Here is a 19,732-nt window from a genome sequence, read left to right as displayed (position 1 = left end):
TCCATAATCTCCCAGAAGCGTTCAACTGAGCGGACATCAGATGACTGTGAAGGTCAAGGCGCAGGATTAACATTGTTTTTATACTTAAACCTGAGGATGAGGGCCCTGATACCCTGGAGAACACCACTCCAAACAGGAGAAAAATGTTTTGTGATGACAGGATAAAAAAAAAAAAAAATTCCCAGAATACATTTGTACTGACTTGCAGGTGGATCCAAACCATACTTAGAAGCATGTTCATCCATCCTCCATATTTTAGGTTTTGAAGGAGCTGCCATCCAGATTAACATGCTTTACTAACAGATTTGCCTCTTCTATTTTGACTCATACAGGAATTAGGGTATGAGTTCTGTGCTAAATATTTGACAAGGTGTAATACAAAATTAGGTAAAATCATGACAAGCTCAATACGAGCGAGGAAGTGCAGCAACAAACTACACATGTCCATGTAGGAGTGTGAATAAATGCATGAGGTCCATGCGGGGACGGGAAGAAGACTAAATCTACTGCTTTGCAACAAGGTCTGTGCTCCAGCATAAGTGGAGCTCACTCAAATTAATTATTGTTTCCTAATGCCACATTTCCCCTCAGTCCAGTCCCAGCTGTACTCTCTGCTGACCCATCCTGTACAGGGCTCTCCACAGCCTCTAGGCCTACCTACTATAAGCAGTCCCACCATATGTGTCTTTAGCTTTCATGTCCACTCACTTGTTCAGGTTTGTCATTTTAATTTGTAATCTTATGAGCTTTGTCAAACATGTAATGCAGCTCCTGATAACCAAACAGTTGGCAGTAACACGCTTATGCCACAAGATGGAGCTGCTCACTTAAATATAAAAACCATCTCCTGTAAGTGTCACACTGTGGAGACTTACACAGTGATGTATGACTAATCTACCCACTGGCTGTTAGTAATTCCTCTGAAATTGTTGAAGAATCGTTTAAGGGTCCGTTAACCTAAATTGCATGCTTTGACACATAAGTGAAGTGACTTGTGCTGTGATTTGGCAAAACTCTAATTGAATTGATGTTCACAACACAAAAATCACACAAATTACCATCACAAATTCTAACTCTTTTTCAGAGACAGTATCCCTCTGAATAATCTGCAGACCTCACTGAAAACAGTTAAAACAGGAACCATTTCTTCTCAAGAAAGTAGTTCCAGTGAACACAAACAGCTGTGCTTACCTTCTTGTTGGAAGAGCTTTGGTGTGTACATCCCGAGTCCACATTATTATTGGGGGCAGACACATTGTTCCTGAGAGAGGGAGACCGCAGCCCTTCCTCCCCTTCTCCTTCCTCCTCCTCCTCCTCCTCCTCCCTCCCGCTCTCCGCCGAATGTTCAAAGTCATCACTGTCTTGGTCCATCTCCTCCTCGTCCTCATCCTCTTCTTCCTCCTCCTCGCCATCTTCCCTCTCCTCTTCCTCCCTCCCCTGCTCCTCCCCTCCCTCTGTCCTCTCCTCCGCCTCCTCCTCCTCCTCCTGCTGGCTGCTGCTGTTGTTGTTCTCCTCCTCCTCTTCCTCCTCCTCCTCCTCCTCGCCCAGCGGCTCACCTCGCAGCCGTCTCTGCTCTGCCCCCCACATCCATCGGGCTCCTTTCGCTCCTCCGTTCACTTCGTTTGGCAGGCCCTCTTCGTCTTCTTCGCCTTCCTCATCTCCCCGAGGGCCGTTGCTGGCTCCCGACTCGCTGGATGCCCACGGTTGTTCTCTCTCACCGTCAACCTGCAACACCTCAGGCTGTAAAGGGCAAATAAAAAAATACAATTTCTTTGAGGAATGATCTTCAACTTGCATAGAAGTCCCTGCTTGGTTACCAAAGTATTTTAAAATGTCCCCTATATATTTTCACAGATATCACTGTCTATTTTCTGTTTCAGATAGTTCTAATATACATACAAATCACTTTCTTGAATGTCCATTAGTCTCACCCTTTGCTGCAGCTCCTCCTCCTCGACCACCCGGTTCATGTGCTCGTCCTCATCGCCCTCCTCTGCTGCCTGCTGGGGTGCCCGGGCTGTGGAGGAAGCGTTACCTCGCACTGCCGGACCCCCGGGCCCTCGACTCCGCCTGCTGCTGCTGCCCCCCGACAGCAGATCCTGGTTCATTTCCAAAAGCCAGCTTGCTACCTCCTGGACCTTCGCTAGGCTGTCTGAGGAGGAGAAGGGCTTGACATTCTGCAAGAAGACACACAAAAAAGCACAGTTAACACAGGGGTTTAAATTGTGTCAACTCTTTTCTTCTGTCCTCATTTATATCGTGTTTCTGAGGCACAAACAAAAGAACATGACTTTTGAAAATCATAGCAGACACCTTCTATTGCTGTCTGCGAATTAAAATAATGGACATTTAACATTTGCTCTCTGAGACACACTTGTGCTGCTCAGCATCAGACGAGAAAAAAAAATGGTGGGAGTGATTGTGTTTGGCATCAGATCACACAGCACTGGATGTTCTGCCTCAAATGCGGATGGCTGGGCAGAATAGCCTTGAGAGCTACTGGTGTTCCAACTTCCAACAAAGCCAACAAACAAAGACCAATCTGTGAAATACAAAAGAAAAACGTGGCTTAAATGTACCACAAGCTTGTTCAACAATTGCCTGAAAGATTTGCAAAGTCGACTCTTCAATCTATAGAAAAATAAAATCATTTCAATCTCGTGCTGCTGCTATAAATTTAAACATACTGAATAAACACATACGCTGCATCGCTTACCTCTGAAATATCTCAAATTATATGTATGACCAGCACCAGAGCTTTATCTCCAATGAAACAGCTTCTCCCTTTGATGCCGAGCAGCGACAGATGCAGCAGTACAGACAAGAATCCAGCTCACAACAGTTTCATCCACATTTCCTCACACTTACATGAAAGATACTCCATATTTGATACTACAGGACAGTAAACTACTAAAGTACAACCCTGTGCAACAAAAATGTTAACCGATTCAGAATTGTATCCGCTTGCAATAATTAAGTTAAATTACTTTTAGGAAACAGGACCAAAAGTAAAGCCTCAATGAAAAAAAAAAAAAAAAAAAAAAAGCGATTACACATTAAATTGCAAATTAAGGCTAATTTACAAAAGCACCTGTAAAATTGACAGCTTTCTCAGTTTTGTTCCAAGTTGTGTCTGATGGCTCCACATAGTAGGAACTACCATGTGACAAAGCAGATTGTGAGACTTCATGAAGATGAGAGTGCGTATAAGAGCAGCAGTTGTTAGCAGGTACAGGAAGAGCCATACTATAAATAACAGAAGGCCCAGTGGTCGTCCTCGATTTTCTATTCATGTCGTCTTCCATTGATGGTTAACTGCTCCTGATGTAGCTCAAGGATTATCTGTGAAAATTGGCGTTTTTCAGTGATGCTCAGACAGTGGAAAGAACATTGCATGAAATCAGGCTTTACATAGAGAGTTCAAGAAGAAAACCACTGCCTACAAAACAGCACAAAGCCACAAGATTCAACTTGAAAAGAACATGAAAAGAAGCCTGATGAATATTGGCAGCGCATTGTCTGATCACATGAAACCTAAATACATTCGTTTGGATCAGGTTTTGTTCAGAGTCCTGCATGTTTCACGTGGACCTGGACGATGCTACTATGGGGAGCGGCTGCACGAGTGCAAAAGAAGGAGGGGAAATTACACTTATAGTTAACACCATGAAGGCAAGTTTGTACACCCAAGCAAAAAATGAAAAGATGACTTCAAGTCTCACAAAGTGTGGAAATTTCAAACAATGTAATTATCCAAAACAATCATTCAGAAGTTTTTTTTTTTTTTTTTTTAAATCAGCAGGTCGAGTATACACGCTGACTTCAGTGTTTCAAAGTAAAAGGTAGAGAAATGTTTCCATGTGTCCACTTTCCCAACTTAAAATGTGTCTATCTCACTGCCTTGAGGCGACGAGGTCCACAGTCAGCTATATACAGTATATGGTCAAATTATTTTATAATCAATGTAGCGATGTTAATATAGAGTATTGGATTCCCCCATCATGTTTACATCTCCAAATAAAAAACGTTTTGTGGACAGAAATGTGTATTCCTCGTGATGCTGAATGTCCACTGACTCAAGTCTCTTCTGTCAGGCGGGATTGAGGTAGCCAATCATTATGGCTCTCAAGTCCAAGAGGCTGAAAACCTGTTTACAGGCACTGTATTCGCTCTTTATTCTTACTATGGCTTTGTATCGTTTAATTTTCAGCTCCAGTACAGATACCTTGACTTTGAAACGGGTTCCTGGGAAAACCTTTTTTTTTTAGCTTTAGTTTTCATGCAGTTTAGGGGGGAGAGGATGACCCAGGTTATTTCTGCAGCTGCAATTAACAATGTCACATAAACGCCTCACATGCAAGCTATCCGTAAACACTACAATTTACCAACGTTCCCTGAACGCCACACATACAGTCTATCTAACAGTAGATGCAGTTTAATTTATCGACCTGAGAGAAACGGCCAAGTCAACCCATGTATGGAGAGATGATGTGGCTCACTGACGCCGATGAGATTGACTGTTACATTAACATAGCAAACGTTATGTTTTAAAATCAAAATATGTCAGTGTAGTTAGTGGAATTTGGTGCAAAATAAAAGGCTAATTTTTCTATTCTAATACCGAACCAAATCAGTCCTTTCAGCAAGTTCAATTCTAAAATCACTTAAAGGAAAACAAACTTAGTCCATAAATTTTACTTTGACTCAACATTTGTGTGGCAGCAAAGGATTATGTAAATAAAAGAAAGTGGGATGTGTGACTCGTGGATTTGTCCAGTCCAAGTAGTAGTGGGTTGAGTTGGTAGCATACAAAGCAACTCTATCCTTTTTGCTTTTTATTATCAATGACTTTCACCAATAGATGTTCAGCTCTAAGACAAAGTTGTCCTGTCACAAAACTCTGTACATTGTGATTCAGATCCATCTCATTGGTGTGCTGCGGCATAAACTTCTCATAGTAGTCCACGATAAAGATAAAAGATTTCTTCTAAATAGGTATTTGGCATTATGAACAACCAATGAGGAAAAACTATTTGACTTTTCACTCTTCATCAATAAACGATTCTTTCAGCTTCAGCTATCAGTCGTGTGGCATTTTATTATTGGAAATATGAGGTCATTGGGTCCCTACTGGCTATACAGTCTAAAGAAACTTTTTTTTTTTTTTTGGTTAAATTGCTCATAATCTTCGTTAATGTAGCTTCAAATGTGCCAATGGGCCCTTTAAATGCCCACATGAGGTCTCAAGCTAATCTTAACTGTGACAAATTAAGAATCAGCTAAGCAGACTGTACTTCCAAATCTCCTCAATGTACTACACAAGAGATGAGAAAATATTTTGGGCAGGCTCACATACTTTATCTCCTTCAGTTCAGACCAATTGTTTTGACCTTGAGGAAAAAGTCACTGGTCCCTTTGTAAGGCTTCTCTTCCTCTTTGCTGTGAAGTCCCGGTGCTGTGGTGGGAAGCATTAGACCTATCTCAGATTGCACAGCCCCCCCCCCTCACCCCCCGCCCCCCTGCCCCTTGGGACTGCCAGTTCATTGCTGTGAGCTCAGAAAAGGAAGGCTATGAATAGCTGAAGTTGTCCCTGCCTTTTACCGGAACAACCAACATTCTATCATTTGTAACACAGCTGTAACACATGTGTTTGTTATTATTGTTGTTTCAGACAGTTGGAAGATGTGCAAACAGGCTGACAGAATAAAAAATGTGGCTCTGATGAAACAGCCAAGATGTGATTCATTTATTAGCAGACATTTTAGAGTTCCTGTTCAAAAACTTAAATGACAAGCACAAAATTATTTCTGAATACCAGCTCTTATAATTACACCAACTGTTTTTCTCTGAAAGATTAAAGAGTAGTTGGAGGAGAGAGGTTGGTGCAGCAAATACACAGAGAAAACTAAACGCCAGCAACACTTGAAGTGAGCAAAGACTCTGCAGTTTTACACACACACACACACACACACACACACACACACACACACACACACACACACACACACACACACACACACACACACACACACACACACACACACACACACACAGGTTTCATTCATCTCTTTCTATTGTTAGTCCTGCAAGAGCTGCGACTTGGACAAAAATAGATTTAGGAAACTGGGGAGGGCAGTTGTGAATTTGTGTCTCCTGGTAGAGAGCCTCTTGAGACCAAACACAGAAAACAATATCAGAGTTGTTATGAAATCACAAAAAAACACATGCTTGGTTTAGAGTCAGACAGTCAGCCTTGTTCATCATGAAAAAGCCCTGCAACTTTTTGACAAACGAAGCCCAACTTTCCCACCCACCGAGATTCATCCCTAACTGCTGTTCCCTTCAGCTCAATTGACTATTTAATCATCTTTCAGCTCCTTGTTTTGGTTTTCCTGACAGAAAACTCCACTTTTACACTCTAGTCATTTTTAGACGCAGTAGTTACTCTTTAAAAAAAAAAAAAAAAAAGGTGCAAATAAATGCAACTACTGGACAACATTACACAAAGCATTTAGCAGTGACAGGGTTAAGGCATTTTTGGCATCAGTTGATTGGTAAAGACCAAAAGAAACATAACTCTTTCACAAGAATGTTGTTCTGCTTCTTCTGGATGTGTAATCAGTCAAATATCTGTTTACACATTTGCCAATATTGTGTTGATAGCTTTATTTAATGCCCTAAGTAACAAAAAAAAAAAAAAAAAGAGAAACCTGAAACTAATGGAAGCACATGCTGCCTGTATTCACTTTCAATGGCAGTTTGTAAAATGCCAAGTAAGACAGCATCTCCTTAATAGTGCCTTTAAGAGCGTTACTTTCAGCGCTGCTTACTGGGCAAAAGATTTTTCCTTCTGATAGAATAATACAGTCAATGTGTGCCCAGCAGTTTGGCAGTGCACCATACATCCAGATAGTCGCTGGTATAGCTGCTGATGGGGAGTAGGGATTTCTTCAGAGTGAGGTGCCAAGTTGGCACTTCACATATAAAGCCACAGCTGTGGCACAGACACACATGCACATTAATGGAGCCTTGTGCACAGACTCAACATGAGGCTCTTCAGAGTATGCTGTCTACTCTTGGATGGATTTGGACAGAGTTCCCAACATGCTGTGATGGATGTTTAACACAGGTATACATTAATGTGCTATAGACCACAGTAGAGCAGCAGCTAACGTGCCTGTCCAGCCTCACTGCCGGTATCCAGACTTGTTTCATACCTACTGCTTTAGAGGTTAAACCATCGACACAAATCAAAACCTTCTAGCTTGAGCAAAATTATAACAGTGGACTATTCTTGGTTAAAACCGCTTCAGCGCTCAATCACGACTGATTCAAACTAAACCCAAATGCGGTCCCACATACACTATAATCACAGCTGTACTAATTTTGTGCTGGAAGTCAGTAGTTTGAAATTAGCTAAGGCTGCATTGACCTTCAATTTTTTTGGTGATGCTTAATAGTCATACAAATAATTGTGACTAGACTTTTTATCTTTTACTGTTCATTTTATGCCACTCTTACAGTATGAGCCTCATCAAGGTTTGATAAGACACCAACACATTAGGAAGAAGAAGAGCCATAGTTTGACATTGAACATTGGCATATGGCAAATGGTGGCAATAACTCACACCAATGTGACCTCAAAAGAGCTGTTGGAATATATCGGCTGTTGGCAAAGCACAGTGTAGCTATAGGTATAGATTGAGCTGCTGGTGTATAGAGGCTCCAGTATTACCAGTGGGAGGTAAGTGAGGGCTAAACAAACCAATACTTTGCGTTTGAAAGCTGAAGGACAAATTTTGCCTCCTGAGTGACTGCAACATGTGACACAAGGGCCGTAATAGGAGTTGAGAATTTTGAAATTATGAATTATTTAAGCTAAGAAATGAAATATAGAGGACGAGTGTCCAGGTTTCATTCAAAGTCTTGTAATTCTATAAATACTCAGTGTTTGTTGAAACATCTGTGCCTCGAGTTTAATACAGGAGCTATTAATCAATGGCTCTATTTTGAGCTGGTGCCCTGTGATGTCTCAAAGGAAGAAAGTGAAACTTAAATCCTTGAGCTGGTTGGCTGAGGGACAACATTTCTCCACAGTCATTTACACAGTGATATACTTATTTTTCTATAACAATGCCTTCTCAGGAAAACAATGACTTCAGTTCTGCTGAAAATGACATTAGGGTTTTGTCTATAAGCTCTACGCCTCCTCTAAAACTGTCAGTCATTATCTATTTTTCAATTGAATTGTTGCCACGCAACAGCTCCATAATACCACAACATTTTCCTCTACGGATCTCTATCATCACTCATGAGAGCGTAAATCTTCTTGGAAATCAAGAGAATCAATCTCCTCTGCTGTGAAAATGGCCAACAGCCAAAGGGCCTCTGGAAAGGGACTTACAAAGTCCCACTCAGTGCCAGCTTACTACTAAAACAGTCCTGGGCACAACAAGCAAGGAAGCAGAGGGAACCCCAGAAGCTACAGTCATGCGACAGAAGCCTCCCACTTACATTCACACACTGGACTGCACACGAGCACTCAGACGCACACACAATCTGGTTTGGCTTGTATTTGTTCCATTAGAAAAAGCTTTTTCTCTGATGAGGAGGGGCAGCAATCACTGCAAACCGCAGGCAGACTGAAGGCAAGTCCACTGTTGTCAAGGCAGCGAGACAGCCATTAAATCACCTGGTTCCATTAAAGAATCAATTACTGCTCTGCTCTCCTTGGTAGCACAGTTCTTAGACCTGAAAAACCGTCTCAGACAACGAAAGCAGATAAACAAGGACATTATACTTCACGGGCGGTTCTTTCTGCAATACGCCGGGATGCATATGCTTCTCGCATTGCACACAAATAGCATGATTGCGGTTGATCAGGATGCATGTGGACGCTGCTGTGGCCGTGCCGGTGGGAGCTGCTGACACACTGTTACCTTTGGTTGAGGTGGGTAGCCGGTGGCCAGTCGCTGCAGCTGTTCTGAAGTATGGCTGCAGGAGAGGAGATCTGAGCAGCAAGATGTGCGGCCCAGTCTCTTCATCAGAGAGGAGATGATGCTGCAGCCACAGCCACACATCGACTTGCTCATTAGTAGCCTCGGCTGTTCTGGGGTTAGAAGACGCGTGGAGAAAAGAGGCAGTAGCTGCAAGCTGCAGACACTTCCTGGTCCTTACTGAAATCCCTCAGTTGTCCTCACAGCTCCTGCCTTTTCTGTAATGTATTCCACATGGTGCTGATTCCACAGGTATCCGTCAAGAGATCAGGCTGCTTACATCTACGGCACGCATAATACAGATACCGACGCTCACCTTAGTCCACACAGAGGCTATACGAGTTGGGAAGTACAGTTTCTCGGTCCATTTCCCTCGTGATTCACTTACTCCACTTCCTCTGCCGTACTTCTATCTCTGAACACCACACGCCTCCTGCTACAGCCCTATTCCTTATTTTTCCAAACTCACTTCAATGCACAAAACATCCTTCTTTGATTGCAAATAACACACAACGTCTGCCACTACTCCTTTCTGTCTCCCACAATTTCCATCCGATTCTCTCCACTCCCTCCGGCTGCGGCGCAAAGAGGATGCTATCCCCATCAACACTGCTGCCTCCACTGTGCACCCCACCACCGCCACCACTAGCTCCAGTGGTAAACCACTCAGACTAAGCTCCTCCAACTTGCCGATAAAAGTGCTTTCCTCTCATGACATTCGAGCTCCGAGTTGCTCCATCAATTGAGGAAGCAATGGACAGAATATTAGAAGAAATCCAAGCTAGTCTGCATGCACAGAAGGACTGATAAGCAGGGTACAGTGAGGATACGGTGGGGGGAGGGGTCCAGTGTAAGCATTTAGGAGACAATAACAGGAGCAGACAGGATTATTATGGTAATAATCTGTCAGTGCGGTCAAGATGCCGCTGGTGATCAGTGTAATAATCAGGGACATAAATGGACACTTTAAGGGCAGAACTGTAATCCTTACAGTGTGACAGTTTCTCTAAATGATCAAGAAAAACGGAAAAGGCAAGTGGAAAATAAACCATTTAGAAAAACTGCAGTCATTAAGCTCGATCACAGTCATTTCCAGATATTAAGCTTTTAATAGAGCAGCTAGATGGAGCACAAGATGATATGGCACACACAGGCTGCATGTCTGATTAGTGCTCGTTCAAACATCCGTAATTCAAGTGCATCCTTTTTAATTCCCTCGCGTGTCAACATCTATGCCGGCTTCGGATCGCCTGCACATTCCCTGCTCACCTCATCACGGATGTTTAACCTGAGGAATGTGCGCGGGGACGGCACACACATTATTCAGCACAGACGCTAATAGTTACCAGAGCTGATGAAGCCGGGAGGGAGAGACAGCGAGTGGGAGGGGCAGTAATAATGGCAAGACAAAGATAGGATGACAATAAACTGAGATGGGGCCCTCTCTGTTAAAGGAGCGGCAACAGCTTGCTATTAATAGTAATACTGTTAAATGACTATTCAAAATCACTGCCAGCTGTAACCGTCAATATGAAGACAATGAACAAGGAGAAAACTGTGAAAATTATATAGATGCTGCAAAAATCTAATTCTGACCAATCAGAATGCAGCTATCCCCCACGGCTACAAGAAGCGCATGTATTTTTCAGACAATATCAGATAATAATGTATTGATCAGTCAGCATCAGAGATGTCACAAGAACCAATACTTCATTACCAAATTGATCCTGAAATTCAGAAAGGTCAGAGTACTTGTTTTTGTACGATACTACAGGAGCCGTAGATGTTGGACAATAACTGCAACATCTCGAACAGCGACAGCAAAAGTGGAAGTAAAGCAACCGGTCCGCTGCGACTTGTGGAAGAAAAAAAAAAAACAATGCGACAATCGTGTATGGAGATGTTTTGCTTTTTACAGTTACAGAACAACTACTAGTCGGTATGCAAGCGGTGTCACAGGGCATTTGGAACAAAAGAAGGAAACACCTCAAACCTATTTGAGCAGCTCACATGTTTAGAAAAGCAATGGTCCTCACACAAAGGCTAAGATTTAGATTAATGTAATGAGATCTTTATGTGAGCTGGCTGCTGCTCATAGGGTCAGTAAACTACAATCATTATAGTTCAGTCTATCTAAATATGATGCTGTGTGTGTGTGTGTGTGTGTGTGTGTGTGTGTGTGTGTGTGTGTGTGTGTGTGTGTGTGTGTGTGCGTGCGTGCGTGCGTGCGTGCGTGCGTGCGTGCGTGCGTTAGCACATTGAGTTTTTTTTAATTTTTTTATAAAATAGTTTATGTTGAAAGACAGATTGATTAAATTTGGTATTTATAATTGTGTACGTTCACTGGTAGCTGTGCATATGACCAAATCTGTAACACCAGGACATCCCTTAATGGTAAGAATCAAACATGGAATTTAAAATAAGACACGATGTCAATGTGTTTATTTAAAATGTGATATGATCTGTTAAAATAGTGATTCTGTGACACTGAGATGTTGAGTTGAAAACAATTGTTTGACAGCTATTTTGGTAATCAATCAGGTTATTTGTTAAAGTTATTTTTTCAGGTAATATTAAACATTTGAAGTAAAATGTGACTTAAAAGCAGGTAGCAGGAAGTTGGCATTTAAAGCAACAGGTTGCCTCACTTCTTCTTTCCCGTCATTTTTACTGTTGTGTAATGTAGAGCAAGAAAGCTGCTGACTTTGGGTATATGACTTCTGAGTATGCTAACAAACAGCTCTACTACTGGCATTTTAATTGTAAATGTGCTTAAGATTGACAGAACTTTAACAAGGCAGGTGCTGTTTGAATGTCTGCTGGCATCTAACGTTGTGGATGTGGAACATCTCACATGCCCACTGTTGTGAACAGCTGAATCAACACAGCTGACAGGAAATAAAAGGACAGATCAATCAAATCACATAGAAAACAACGATTCACAAGTTCAGGACATTTTTCTCCATCTTAGGTGAGTACTGGGTAGCAATACGATCTCTTAAGGTGTGTTATTGTCATCCTACTTTACTGTACAGACATCAGCTGTAGTATCCAATGTACAAACTCCCTGTGGACTTTAATCTCAGAACTCACAAGTAGCAGATGCTTCCTTATCTTTCAAGCAACCCACAACCAATTTGTGTCCAATATCCACTCGACTATTTTTACTATAAATGTAGCTGCGGCCCTTCTACAACCTGCTTTGTGTTCAGTTTCAACACAGCAGCAAGAGGTGAATTTAAGTGTGCACCCACTGAGAGTGCAAAAGTGTCTGCACCTTGACTGCCCTCCCTGTTCAGTATTCACCATACCGACTCGAACTTAATGATGCAGAGAGATCCACTCTACAATCGACTGCCATCAGTCCCCCGTTCACATGGGTAGTGCAAACTGACACAAACTGTTATTACTCCATCAGTATATTCAGGTGAAGTGCATCATGTTTTGGTGAGCAGCTGTGACCGACCGCCAGATACGGCCAACATAAAAGCTGGTAGAAGAGTAATGATGAGGCACTTGCGGCCGTGCTTGTTCGCTGGCACATCTTTGTGCTGTTGATGGAAGTGATACTAAAAGGAGGGGCAGCGCACTGTGATTCAGCTGCAACAAAGATTTCCTGAAACACCAGGCTGTCATCTCCACGGAACAAAGAGCACATCAGGAGAGAAATGAAACAGAGGCCTCTCTCTCTCTCTCTCTAACCGTCAGAAACAATCTATAAAGAAAGGTATCACACTGTCAAACTGGAAAAAGAAGGCAGGACAATATTCACAAAAGTCCTCCCATCTCAATGCATGCAGTAGCTAACACGGAGGCAGAAAGTGTTTTTATCCAAGCAAAAAAATAAGCATCATGTTCATGGTGATGTTCTTTTCTTACCCCGGATACAGACAGGGCTGGGTGAAAGGGTGCCCTGTTCATTATTTATGAATATTGCTTTTCACTGTGTCAGCTTACTGCCTCTGTATTGATCCATAAAGCAGAGACTCACTGCACCGTCACACAGGGTCTCAGAGGAAGACATAACGACATAAGAATTGCATGCTGCTGCTATAGGGAGCATCACAATGTAACAGCATCAGGTCAAGTAGCTTGGCATATGACATAGATATAGATGAATAGATAAATACTTTATTAATCCCTCAGAGGGAAATTTTTATGGCACCAGTTTCACTGCCTTATCATTTGTCCTGTACATAAATTACTATGTCAATTACTACATTAATTCAGCATTGTACAGTGTGCCCCCACAAATGACCTTGAGCACATCATTAACTGAGCAGAAGCTCCACTAATCAACACTGTGCTCTAAAACAATCTGTAATCTTTTGTTTTTCTCATGTGGAGAATCAAATATTGGACACATCTCTTGATTAATTCACAATAAGTAAACAAATGCAATGTGCATTTTATTTTATGAGGACTGTAAATAACAAAACTCTCCAACAGGTATAATGATTTTTAATCAGTGAGCAAGACAACTTTTGAGAATAAAGGGCCACAAATAAATTTGATGAAGTCCATCAGACATAATCTCAACAGTTGTTGTAACACAAAACAGCAGCCTGAAAGACTTTTCCACTTTTACTGGAACCAAAAGGCAAGTCAGTTATCCCCTGGATGATAACATGACGAGCACACAAACATTTTCATCACTTCAGAGTTACACATTGTTTTGTGAGCAGTGAATGAAAACAATACATCATGTTGTATTATCTCTTTGTGTTTTGTTTGTAAAACTCTTACTTTGTTAAGTCAAGTGACGAGTAACTAAAGCGGACAGATAAACGCCATAGAGTTAAAAGTACAATACTGCACTGTAGAGGGGTCCCATGAAATGAAAATACATAAGTACCCAGAATCTGCAATTAACTAAAGTACTTACTTAGTAAATGTACTTCCTCATAGTATACTACTCACATTTTCAAATTAAATCTAGTATTGAACCTAAATCAGTTTAGGTATCTCACCTGTAAACGGGCCGTGTTTAAACCAATTCACAACAAATGTAGTTCTTAAATCTTCAATCACATGTTGGTATGGTTATGTTGGTGGTATGTTAACATTCGTATCACTGACGGAAATGTTGAGGTTCAAACAAAAACACTGCTGCAGTACCACAAGTACATCAATAATTCTGTTTGCTAAAAGTCAAACTCATCTTTAACTACTGAGCTGAGAGGCCTGCTGCCATTATTCTTGCTTACTGAAAGATGACGTTTTAATGCACTGCGTTTCAACCATGAGAAATGACTCCGGAGCCACCTCCTACACTGGATTGGACGTCTTTCTCTTCGATTCTTATAATACCTGCACTGTGTATAAACTTATGCCAAACGCTGATTCAATATCAGAACTCATCTTTATCAATTTAAAAGAAGGAATACAGACAGAAAAACAAAAAACTGAAACTCCCCTAGTTTTGTCACAGTGGATGTCATCATGTCTGTGTCAACTAAAGTCTTTAAAAACCCATTACTTTCTTCTTTTTTAGCAAAACAAAGATGTTTCATCTGCATCTATGTGCTTGCTTTATTATCTTGCTTTTATAAAGTGACATTATGTAACCCTGCCTGCACTCTGACTGCTGGTAAATCTATAGCATGCTCTTCATTGAAAGACTGATGCAGCCACTAATGACACATTAAAGTAGGCTATTGTGGCCAGTGTCCAACAAACAAAGTCCACAACAATAATAAACTCCCCAAACACAAGAAAAAAAATCATTATCAATATTAATGTTAACAAAAAATTACTCACGGAAAATACGCACCAAACACTGGCTGAATCGGTACAGATCAAAAATACACTTTGAAGGAGCAGTTGTCAAATTAACTCCGGTTAATTAAGTGGTAAACGTGTCAAATTGAACATGCTCTCTTCAAACCAATTAGTGGTTGAAACATTGAAGTGGGCTTATGAATTATGTCCTCAATTATCCTTCAGCATCCAGATGTTGACGCGTTGAAAGGAATAACACTCATGAAGTCAAATCCTGTGCGTTAATGTGGATCCTGCATGTTTATGTTGAATATGCACCCACCTTGAATCCATGTATATTTGTGTATGTAAAGTCATAACAAAGACACACATCTTGTTGGTGTGTCGTTTAAAAACCACAACCTATGACCGAGCCTGCAGACAGATCTTTTTCTCTGGGTAGGCTGCACTCTAGTGGCCAAAGACTGAAAACTCAAGCAAGGCAACAGCTTGCATCTGCCACTGAGTCAAAGGCAGACTGAGGATTATTTCTCACTAGTTGAAACCATTAAAAGCACCGTCATGTACTTATTAGCATACTGTCAGTGAGGTTGCTTCTCACTGGGTAAATCTGGGATGTTATGAGGCTGTAGCTGATTCTTAACACAATTAAATGGACTAGTCAATCATTAAACATACAGTAAAAGTTACAAAAATCAAACAACACAAAATAGACTTGACCATCATCAGAACTCCTCTCTGGGAATCAGGCCAAAGCAAACAGGACCAGTAAAGTTACTACTTCTTGTCTCCCTAACACAAGGACAAGGTTGGATTTCCTGTTTTCAACAGGGTCTCCAAGCATGAATGACTGAGAAAGTGTAAACCGCACCCCTCGAAAGCTAACGCAGACCATCACACCGACAACCATTGGTTCTTGTTACACACATATTGGTACAATGTAAAACAGAGCAGGCTCAGAGCATCGTGATTAAAAACACTTCATAGTTGATCTGATTATAGACCCCTTGCCCAATATCCCAAATACAGCAGTGAGCTATGACCACAAAATGCCTGATAGGATTCAAGTTAAACTCTGGATATGTGCTACTTCAAGGACCAAGAACATTTTAATTAGCTTGGGGGAGAGGCGGGGGAGGGGAGGGGTGAATGCCCTTTACAATCAGCAGTAACAACGCACTGTCAGGTGAACAATAATGAAAAAAGGACAATAAAAACCATACAAAAATCAGAAGAATTAAACACAATAAAAGGTCCCAGGACAATTAATGCAGCATCAAATGTTTTTATTGTTTTAAGGGCCAATAGCAGCAGGGACAAAAAAGTTTTCTATTTGTCTTACATGTTGTCAATTTGACTGTACTCTTTGGACAGGCTGAGATCAGACAAGATTGAATGTGCCTTCTTCCAAATCCTAACCCTATACAACGGAGTAAGGTCGTTCGAGGTCGTGGATTCAGCAATTTTGCTGCCAGGACCTATTATTACTTTTTATGTTGAGTGACCCATGCTTCTCATCTTTTGTAACCCTTATCGAATGTCACCTCATTTACTTTTAGTATTTCATCTGCCAGAATTAGTTTATTTCAGTAGTGTTTTATTTAGACCTGTGCTCATGTCCACAGATGAAAAGGAAGTTAGTTACTAGCAAAAAAAAAAAAAAATTTAAAATGTCATCAAAGCCATTTAAACTTCTTGGACTCCTGAAATGTGCATGAGCAGGAGTTTTGACTGTCCCTAGCCATCCTCCACTATCAATTGTGTGTGCGCTACTCTCTGAAGCAGGCAAAAGGCTGTTCTGAATTATTTACATAGAATGAGTGGGTGAGAGGTGTGGGACTGATTAAAGAGTGACACAAAGGGTATCTAAATCTCAGACTCTTTCAACAGTCTGCTTAGGAAGCAGTTTCAAATTCAAATTGAAAAAGGACCTTTTCAAAAAATATGACAGCAGAGCACTTTCAGCGACAGGAATTCTGCTGCAAACCTTCACCTTTTCTCTGGAAGCTGCGTCGCTATTCTTTCATATGTTCAAAATGTCTTCTGAGGAAGCCAACCAGCAAGAACACACACAGCTCTGCAGCCTGCTCTGCTTTCAAGATCAAACATGACAGTCCTTCTGCTTCTGTAAAAGTGTTTGTCATGTCAGTTTCATGTTTGCTGGATAATTCAAAAAAAAAATATATATATATATATATGGTGAGTTTTCTTAGAGGTCACCGTATCAGGCATTGATGTCTAGAATAAAAGGAGATAGCACTGGGATCGAAATAGGGAAGCTGCACTTGGATGACAATTCAATCCCAAACCATCATCCTGAATTATTCAAACTCCATATCAAATGTCCTTTATCCAGTCCCTGGGATCACAGTAACAGTTTAAGGGGCAAGACAATGTTAACATTTTGACATTTGAGTGCCAGTCTACACTTTAAAAATGCAGCAGAGAGCCAAGCAAGGCACCGCGATGTGCTATCACTTTACCTTTAATTCACCAGTGCGTGCCTGGGATGAATAATTCAAGACTTGGACCTCACTCTTTAAGGAAGAGCCCCCCCCCCAGCTCTGAACGCTGAATATACAGACAACACATTAACTGTGGGCTCTCTGCTGAAAACACCTATTTTTGACAACCACACATGCATCAAACCAAAGATATAAAAGTATGGCTATTTCTTACAATTAAAAAAAAAAAGAGAGAGAGTTTGATGACGAATGGAGAAGATGAGACATTTGATAATTCTGTCAATATGTTATGCGAGGTTTCCAAGTTAAAAGCACAAAAAACTATAAATAATATAAATAAAAAGATTTTGCAGTGCACACATGCTTTTTAGTCCCCTTCTTTTACACATGCCTTTATTAAAATGACCAACACACACCTAGGATGCCTCGGAGTGAATTCACCTCCTGTTTGTTCATAACGACTTCAACAACTTCCACTGTGTCTCGTGCACAAGTGTGAAAGGTCTGCTTCCTGCCTGAGACGCTGACAATGAAACACAGGGTGGGGTCTTCCGCACATGCACCAAGCAAACCTTTACTTGGCCTTCTTCATGTCAACGGCTTTTTCTTTTTTCCCCCATTCGATTAGATAGTACACAATTTAAATATCCTCAAATAGGGAGCTCATGTAGACCACACAGTCAGATGTGAGGCTTTTGTTACAATACAGGTTTTTCAGGTCTGTGGAGTTTGCACTGTCACAAAACAAGAGGACAGTAGGGAGCCGATACAATTAGTCCCTGAGGAAAATGTGAAACTATTTGGATAATCATTTAATTGTTTTTATTCTGCTTTAAATTTGGGTTTTGGAACCGTGGTTGAAAAAAACAAAAAAACAAGCCCTTTAAAGAGGATACCTTGGATTTGATACACACATAAGTTTAAATATACATATAATACACATAATATTTATACAACTTGTGGACTGTATGATGAATCAAGAAAATGAAAATAATCTGATGATCAATCAGATAAATTGCCTGTGAATTTCAGTAGACCTGTCAAGTTTCTTATAAATATAGAGTTCATTGCGTTTTGCAACATCAGGCCCCAGAAAAAATTCTAATGTCGTATTGAAACTTGCGGTTTGGAAGCTATGTCTTCCTTTTCGATACAAGCTCCGTCGTTACTGTTGCAGCTTTAAAACAGTGGATAAATGGTGGAAATAAAATGCATCACAACTTCAGTGAAGTGACTCGCTTCATTTAAAGAATGTGATGCATTCAATCTGATAACATTTAAAAAGTGTAGAAGAGCCACACGACTGAATTATTTTATTCCCATTCAGATTAACATAGGGCTAGACTGGAAGTTAGTCAGATCGAGCCACAGAAGTCTTTGGAGATCAAAGAGCATGTCCTGTATGCATTCATTCAGAAAGCATGGGAATGTCTCACCAGACATCACGTTTTAAACTTCTGTATACTGTGAAAACAGAGATTGTTCTGGTGGTGATGAGATTAATCAGCAATGTGTGAACTCGTTTGGCTTGAATGCGACACATTTATATGTACAAGTCAGGACTATAAGATTATTAAAGACATGGTTTTTCTTCTGTATTTGAATATCTTCATATTTCCAACCGATCCAATAGTATTTCCCATAGTCTGCGACTTATTTATGGTGGTTGATGCCGTGGTGGAGAGGAAATGAGTTCACTTGACAACAGACACTTGCATGGGAAATGTGTTGCTAGGAAACAACTGGGCTCCAGCTTACCTCCGATCAGCTGTTGACAACACCAGACAACAAACACTAACATGGTATCAACTTAAGGCTGTTTCTAATGTTTGGGAAGGTGCTTTGCAGCATTTGTGGCAGTGTAAAACTACAAAAGGGTCTATACTTTTAGCAAACTGAATGCCTTGCTTGAAAATTATGGAAATGTCATACTACACTATTGCTTGTCATAATATCCTTATTTGTTTTGCTTACTGTTAGTCTCACAGGTTTTATGTTCTGACAACAAAGTCAATACAATGCTGTTCATACACAAGGGAAAAGACTTCATAGACCAGAATTTTAAGAATTCATAAAAAGGAACCTAATATATAATGTCACATATCTGCAGCCATGTCAGGTATATTTTGATACCCTGTGATACACTGAGGAGAAATTTGTCTTTTTTTAATCATCTACAGACAAAACACACAGTCTCACCCATTCAAAACTACCACAAATCTCACCATGCCATAAGCACTTCACTGACCGCAAGCTGCACACAAAAACTCCCTGAGCCCTGAGAGAGTGACACAACTACCAAGTTCACTTACAGTTCTCTCCGTCTGTCTTTGTTCAGGCCACAATTGGTCTTCTCCGCTCCAGGTCCGACTCCAAGGGCTTGATTTTCTGTAGACAAAGAGAGAGAAAGAGCTGTCAGCACAGCAATCTCAGGGGTCATCGAAGAGTTAACAAGCCACGGGGCACCTGGAATACAAGAGGAGAAAGCAGGAAGGCCAGAGGAGTGAGATAAGAATGATGGGATTTCAGTTTATCCCTAAAACCCCAGGC

General features: G+C 41.0%; 1 protein-coding gene across 3 annotated transcripts in view; it reads right to left on the bottom strand.

Annotated features, from left to right (window-relative positions):
- Positions 1–19,732, bottom strand: part of fbxw7 (F-box and WD repeat domain containing 7) — a 118,364-nt gene that overhangs the window by 76,658 nt on the left and 21,974 nt on the right. For 2 of the 3 annotated variants that reach the window (XM_069689241.1, XM_069689242.1), the window contains 3 exons: positions 19,495–19,570; positions 1,932–2,177; positions 1,192–1,740 (listed from right to left, as the gene is read on the bottom strand). In XM_069689241.1, the coding sequence (XP_069545342.1) occupies positions 1,192–1,740; positions 1,932–2,108 (726 nt within the window). In that variant the 5' untranslated portion in view covers positions 2,109–2,177; positions 19,495–19,570. Of the gene's footprint in view, positions 1–1,191; positions 1,741–1,931; positions 2,178–8,939; positions 9,285–19,494; positions 19,571–19,732 lie in introns of those variants that run through there. The other variant, XM_069689240.1, reaches the window with a different exon arrangement.

The sequence above is a fragment of the Brachyistius frenatus genome, unplaced genomic scaffold (genome assembly GCF_029030835.1).
Source record: "Brachyistius frenatus isolate BFR_SWC_R1_liver_20210118 unplaced genomic scaffold, ASM2903083v1 Contig_7, whole genome shotgun sequence".
In the NCBI taxonomy this organism is placed as follows: Eukaryota; Metazoa; Chordata; class Actinopteri; family Embiotocidae; genus Brachyistius; species Brachyistius frenatus.
Note: the sequence above shows the minus strand (reverse complement) of the source record. Positions and strands in the feature narration are given on the sequence as shown.